General features: G+C 38.5%; 1 protein-coding gene across 1 annotated transcript in view; it reads right to left on the bottom strand.

Moving 5' to 3' along the window:
- LOC107730749 (E3 ubiquitin-protein ligase TRIM39-like) overlaps nt 1-7,376 on the bottom strand; it is a 12,908-nt gene that overhangs the window by 1,786 nt on the left and 3,746 nt on the right. The window contains exons 4-7 of the mRNA XM_016541669.1: nt 3,681-3,914; nt 2,555-2,702; nt 813-839; nt 155-694 (exon numbers count right to left, since the gene is read on the bottom strand). Of these exons, the coding sequence (XP_016397155.1) occupies nt 155-694; nt 813-839; nt 2,555-2,702; nt 3,681-3,914 (949 nt within the window). The remainder of the gene's footprint in view (nt 1-154; nt 695-812; nt 840-2,554; nt 2,703-3,680; nt 3,915-7,376) is intronic.

Here is a 7,376-nt window from a genome sequence, read left to right as displayed (position 1 = left end):
CAAAATGATTGTACGCATATGTACAAGTCATTGGTGTTTGGCGATGAGTTTTTTTTTTGTTTTATTGAGTTTTCCCAATACTTTGGGCAATATAGTGTATGTTTGGTGCGGTAGGGGGCCCAACCTCATATTCTTTCATAGGGCCCAAAATTGCTAGCGGCGCCCCTGGGTGAAATTATAAGTGGGTTTGAGTTTTTACCTTTATCATTTAGGCCTGGGCCAAAATATGGATAGAGTTTGTCAGTGAAAGTCTGACCAGTGAAAGAGTAGATATGAGAGCTGGAGCCCACGTCATAAAAAGAGACCAGTCCCTCCTCATAATCCACAAACACTCCCACAATCTCAGGTGTCGTTCTGTGAGAGAAAGCAGCTGCTGGATTATCACAAGCTATATACTGCCTCCGATTAATCAATACCATAGACCAAAGTCCATCCTCAGGACTCGGACTAATGTCCCCCATCCTGTTAATAGATTCTCTGGCCACTCCTAAACTCCACCCAGTCTTTCCCTTCACCTGCACCTCGTAGTAAAATCTGCCTGAACTGAATCCCTGCTTTGCTAGAACACAATAGTCATCAAATCTCTTTGGGTTTTCTGGGACGTCCTGCTTAATGTCTCCATGCCTGACTTGTTTTCCATCATCAGACAGGATGAGATATGGATTCACTGTATCAGGATCCAGAGTCACATCCACTAGATGAGAGATCAGACATTATCAGTCAACTTCAGAACAAACATTTTCATATGTTTGTAAAGCAGATTATAAATTATTTAAAGTGTATTGGAGAAAATGGTGTCAGTCACACTGTACCTGCATACTTCTGAGCCCATCCCAACCCTGTGAACACAGATGACAATATAAGTGTGATGAATTGTATATAGGAATATTTCAGATAAATATATATTTTTATTTTATTTATTACTAAAATTATATCTCTTTTCACCGTAAAATCAAACCTATAGAATCTACTCAATAACATTATGGCAACAATATGCACTGAATTTGTTTAGATAGATTAACGAAATAAATACTAACTTAGTTTAACGGCTGTAACACACTAGAAGAAATTTGGTAAAGTCTACCTAACATTTGTCAATGCGTTACACAACTAATTGTTTACAAAAAGCAAATAATATACATTAAAACACTAACAGTAAATAATATACATTAATAATATACCTAATATACAAATAATTAACATTAAAACACTTGTTATTGTTAACGTACACTTAAAATAACTAACATGTTTAATCAACTAGGAAGAAATTTGTCACTGCACTGATTTTCAGGGCCGTAGCTGGTGTTTGTGGGGCCCCAGTGCAGTTTGCATCCGTTGGCTTTGTTTGAAATTGTGTAAATAGCACAAATAAATAAATAGAGCAAAGATGCAAATTAAACAATGTTTAAGTTTTCAAGTTTGTAGGTGTCCATGTACAGAAACTGAATAATCAAATGTAAAATAGCATTGCATAGTCTTCACTGTATAACATAAATATAGATTAATTCTTGTTAAATCTACAAAGTAATTCAGTAAAGAGCTGTGAGGGATTTCCATTTAATTTCTTGGATTAACATTAAGGACACTGACAGCAGCTAGTAAACTAGGCGCGGTCACTTTAAGAGACAGTGCATCCACTATCATGATACACATTCGATTTCTTTCCCAACTGTTTACTTTTACTTAAAGGGGTCATATGATGTTGCTAAAAAAGAACATTATTTGGTGTATTTGGTGTAATAAAAATGTGTTTATGCGGTTTAAGGTTAAAAAAATACATTATTTTCCACATACTGTACATTATTGTTTCTCCTCTATGCCCCGCCTTTCTGAAACGCTTTGATTTTTACAAAGCTCATCGGTCTGAAAAGCGAGGTGTGCTGTGATTGGCCAGCTATCCAGTGCGTTGTGATTGGCCGAATACCTCAAGCGTGTGACGGAAATGTTACGCCCCTTACCATATTGTGATGCCCTGTTCGGCCGGAGCGACGAGACAAAAACATTAAAACCCATTATAAACGAGGCATTCGTTGCATCCAGTGGGGACATAATTACTGATTATAATGACTTATACTGTCTTTTTATGCGTTGCGTTGCATCGTGCCGCGTAAACATAAAACCATGTCTGCATTTGTGATCGGAGAAATGACAAACAACAAGCCCTACTCTACACTGCTCAAAACTCGCGTTTGAATCATCAGTGGCAAATCCTTTAAATATGAAAACGTACTTACAGGCTGTGAGTCAGAACAGCCGGCATTGTAGGTTCAGGAAACATGCGTTGCACACACGACGTAGACATGTGGGGGCGTGTTTAAACAAGGTGTTTTAGGAGGGTGTGGACGAGTCTTAACTTTTATAAAGAATATCTCTTTGGGTTTGAGACTTTAGTCTTTGCAACTTTCTTATCTTATCTTATCTATTCACGAACAGCTTGTAACACTCCAAAGAGAAATGAAAACTTGAAATCGCATCATATGATCCCTTTAAGTCCCAAAGACAGGTATTGTGACATAGGAGCACTGTAATTCTACACTGTATCTGATTCACATACCTGATTTACTGAGTTTTTTATTTAGAGCCTTGTGTGTTTTCTTCAGTTGAGTCAGAGCTCTATGCAGAGGGAGCACATTCACATCAGTATCAATACTGATCTCAGTCCAGTTCTTGATGTGTGGACGACTGTATAGGGATGAGTACATCTACAGCAGGAGAGAGAAGACTATTAAATATGTTTTTTTCCTTTCTATTTTTAATTATGTTAATTAAATATGTTTCATTCATTCATTCAAAATGTTTTTATGCAAGAGCTTTCTACCACAATTAAGGTAAGACACCGCAGGTGATTAGGGTATCCAAAGTATGGATATCAGCTTTGGGGTCCCCCAAAGAACTGCAAATATCATCTGTATTACAAGTTTTCTGAAATATTTAAATATGCAAATGATGCATTGTCTAAACAAATATACACTAAATTGCATTAATAATCCAGAACAGAAATCTGAGGACAATGGATAAAGCTAGCTTCCAAATTCTTGTTTTATATTATTGACATGTTAGAGTTAAAGGATTTTACAAATGAGATTTTGGTTTTCCATTTTAATCATTCCATAAATATTGTCAACTGCCAGAAGAAAATACCTTTTCACCATGCTTTTATGAATAAAATGTCATTTAAAATCAGGTATATGGACAAACCTTCTGTAAAACTCTTCAGAATATGGATAGAAACAAAACGAACAAAAGTAATAAACAAAATTACTAAAACAATTCAAATGAAAACAAAAAATATAAAAATAAAAACTAATTTAAAATATTATTAAACTATAATAGTATCTGAATGATACTAAAATAAAACTGCTCAGTGCAGAAAAAAAATCACAGCCTTCAAACATGTATTGTAAAGGAAACACAATTCTACAGATGCAAATAGATACATTGCACTGAATAAACATAAAAGTGTTTTACAATGTTTTTGTCTGTAGCATCTTACCTTAACTCATTTGGCTAATGTGATTTATGGCTTCTTTCAATTCTGTATGATTTTTAAAGCTTAGAACCTACAGTAAAGTTAGATCTTTATATTACCATGTAGCTTACAACAGCTCATCAGGTTTGTCAGCAGAGCATTTGACCAATAATATTCTGCATTCTCAGTGATGAGACAGATGTTGACAGACCTGTAGGAGGTGCAGATGATCGTCGGTGTGTGAGATCTGCTCCAGCTCAGAGTTTCTCTTCTTCAGATCAGTGATTTCCTGCTGCAGCTCTTTAATGAGATCTTCAGCCTGTTTCTCTGCTGCTTTCTGCTGTTCCTCCATCATCTTCAGCAGCTCAGACTGACATCTCTCAATGGAGCGACTCAGATCAGTGAAGAGCTCAACACTGGCTGATTTCTCTTTCTCTGTGTTCCTCTAATCAATGAAAACAGTTATCAGGATGTTATGTGTTTTCATGTACTATATATTTAAAGGGTGCACTCAAAATGAAAATGTTCTCATCATCTATAGACCATGTGTTATGTGACATGTAATTGAAACAAGATTGAAATACACTGCCCCAAAAAATTAAGGGAACACTTAATCATCACAGTATATCATCAATTTAACTTCAGGGATATTAATCGCTCCAGTTAGGAAGTATAAAGTGATTGTGAATCAGTTTCCAGAATCCTGCTTAGGTGCAGATGAAAGTGACAACAGGTGCACTGGAGAGGCAACAGCAAAACAACCCCCAAAAAGGGAATGGTTTTGCAGGTGATGGCCACAGACATTTGCTCTCTTCTTATTGTTCCTGACTGATTTGTCTCTAGTCTTGTGTTTTGTTAAGGTCCTCCTTACTACCTGTAGCCAGAGGCAGTACCTGCACCCTCAGGTTCAGAGTATGTGAGTGGAGCGAGGAGTGGATTTTTTGCTCAGAGAGCGCTCAACTAGCACTCCATCACGTGCACAATTAAAGGGTTAGTTCACCCAAAAATGAGAATTCAGTCATTAATTACTCACCCTCATGTTGTTCCAAACCCGTAAGACCTTCGTTCATCTTCGGAAAAAATAAATTAAGATATTTTTGATGAAATCTGAGAGCTCTATGACCCTGCAGACAGCAACGCAACTGCAATGTTTCCAGTGCCAGAGACGTAGCAAGGACATTGATGAAATAGTCCATGTGATGTCAGGGGTTCAACCATAATGTTATGAAGCTATGAGAATACTTTCTGTGCACAAAGAAAACAAAAATAACGACTTTATTCAACAATTTTTCTCCTCCTCAGCCTGTCTGCAGCGGTGCACTGCCATTGTGGAGAGAGTATCACGACGCATGCGCTTGCTTCCGGTTCATGTAAACAATGCTTGTACGTTTCTGGACCTGGGAACATTTCAGTAAGCAAGGACATTGATGAAATAGTCCATGTGATGTCAGGGGTTCAACCATAATGTTATGAAGCTATGAGAATACTTTCTGTGCACAAAGAAAACAAAAATAACGACTTTATTCAACAATTCTTCTCCTCCTCAGCCTGTCTGCAGCAGTGCGCTGCCATTGTGGAGAGAGTATCACGACGCATGCGCTTGCTTCCGGTTCATGTAAACAATGCTTGTACATTTCTGGACCTGGGAACATTTCAGTAATGTTGCTGTCTATGCAGGGTCAGAGAGCTCTCAGATTTCATCAAAAATATCTTATATCCAGAGACGAACAAAGGTCTTGTGGTTTTGGAACAACACGAGGGTGAGTAATTAATGACTGAATTTTCATTTTTGGGTGAACTAACCCTTTAATGCCAGCAGCCCATAATATAACTGCTTTTTATCAAGAATTCACACATTAAGCATCATTGGTTAGCTTGACAGATATGTGGATCACGCAAATCAGAAAGAAGGTGAAGGTTATAATGATAGTGATGGACGAGTGCGGGAGGTTATATCTTAAGCATGTTTATTTGTGGATATTCAATATTGATTGGGTGAATTTACGTTTTAAACAGTTTAATGTACAGATAGTTAATCTCCGCTCTAAACTAATGTGCTGATACATTACTGCACGTGTGTACACAACACACAAGCTCGCACATAGTGTACAGATCTCGCGCATATATAAACATTCAGGAGTGCAGAAAACTTAATGCTGTCCTGTGATTTATCAGCTTAAAAACTGAAAAGTTACAGCATATTCTTTCTGTTTCTAAAGTAACTATTCGTCATAGTAGAGACGCTGCACAGACAAGTGAGTTAAACAGTCATTTAATATAGACTTGGGCTAATTGTAATGTTCCAATAAACCACGTTAAAACTATTCTTCAGTATTATGTCTTTATTTTTCATTTAATATAAATTCTCAACAGAACTTTGTGATATTTTAAAACATACTGAAATACTTTAGCTGCAAATTTTGTCATGGAGCGAAGGCGGAGCGGCGTTTCTGATCAGTTGAGTGAGGAGTGGAGTGAGGAGCGGGAAATGGTGAACCCGGAGTGGAGCTGATGGTTGATGGAGGTCGCATAGACCTCCATGTGCTAGCTAATGCTGTCAGAGCTTACGCTGGTTCAATGGGCCCAGGGTTCCTCCTGCTGCATGACAATGCTTGGCCTCATGTGGCCAGAGTGTGTAGGCCAGGGCTGCCCAAACTCGGTCCTGGAGGGCCGGTGTCCTGCAGAGTTTAGCTCCAACTTGCCTCAACACACCTGCCTTCAAGTTTCTAGTATGCCTAGTAAGAGCTTGATTAGCTGGTTCTGGTGTGTTTAATTGGGGTTGGAGCTAAACTCTTCAGGACACCGGCCCTCCAGGACCGAGTTTGGGCACCCCTGGTGTAGGCAGTTTATGGATGATGAAAGCATTGATGCCATTGACTGGCCCTCGCATTCCCCAGACCTGCCAATTGAGGACCTCTGGGACATTATGTACCGGAGCATCTGAAGCAGCCATGTCAACTAGATGTGCCCCAGAGATAGATCCCCTCCGAAGACCTCGTCACCTAGACGGCCATCGGGACAAGGCCACGGGAACCAGATGAGTCCTCTGCACAATCTGACTTTGTTGCAGCCTAGAATTAATGGTTTCGTCTGGCCATAGGAGAACGGCACATTATTTTGTCACACTATTTTCCCTGTTTAATAATTTAAAGCTGCTTTGACACAATCTGCATTGTAAAAAATCACTATATAAATAATAGTGACTTGACTTGATGCCCTGATCTAGGTCTGGCAGGAGATACCCCAGTACATCATCCTCCATCTCATTAGGATAATATCTAGACCAGTGGTCACCAATGTGGTGCCCGTAGGCACCTGGTAGCCCGCATGGAGTCTCTTGAGTCGCCCGCCAAGCACGTTCTATAAATAGCCTAAATTAGCGCAGGGCGATAAATGATATCATATCGAGATTATAATACATTTTATGTTAATGATGATGATAAGCTCTGGACATTTTTACTCAATATTGATTAATCTAAAATCCTATCACACAACAGAAATAAATGTTACAGCAACCAGTCAGTGCATGTCGCTAATAAGTCTGCATGTTTTGTGTGTCTTTGTGAATGCGTGGAGTAGTTTTCATCTGATACACAAACTCAAACACACGTGACTCGCGGTGTTTTCAGCGTCTGCGTCTCAATATATGAAGACATAAACACATGCACTTCATCTTCAGAGCTGCTCTGAGAGTCACTTCACCAGCTTTATGCCGTTTCATTTGAGAAAGAGTACCGTCAAATACACGCTGAAACTGAAACTGAAAGACCTTCACGACAAACCGTCAAAATAAAAGTCCGGTTTAACTTGAAATTATGACTGAATATATTACTACTGTATAGTACAATGCAATTCTCAAAGTAATAATAATAATATTATTATTTTTAAGGAATGTCATACAACTAAG

The sequence above is a fragment of the Sinocyclocheilus rhinocerous genome, unplaced genomic scaffold, assembly GCF_001515625.1.
Source record: "Sinocyclocheilus rhinocerous isolate Xijiao unplaced genomic scaffold, SAMN03320098_v1.1 scaffold2358, whole genome shotgun sequence".
NCBI lineage: Eukaryota > Metazoa > Chordata > Actinopteri > Cypriniformes > Cyprinidae > Sinocyclocheilus > Sinocyclocheilus rhinocerous.
Note: the sequence above shows the minus strand (reverse complement) of the source record. Positions and strands in the feature narration are given on the sequence as shown.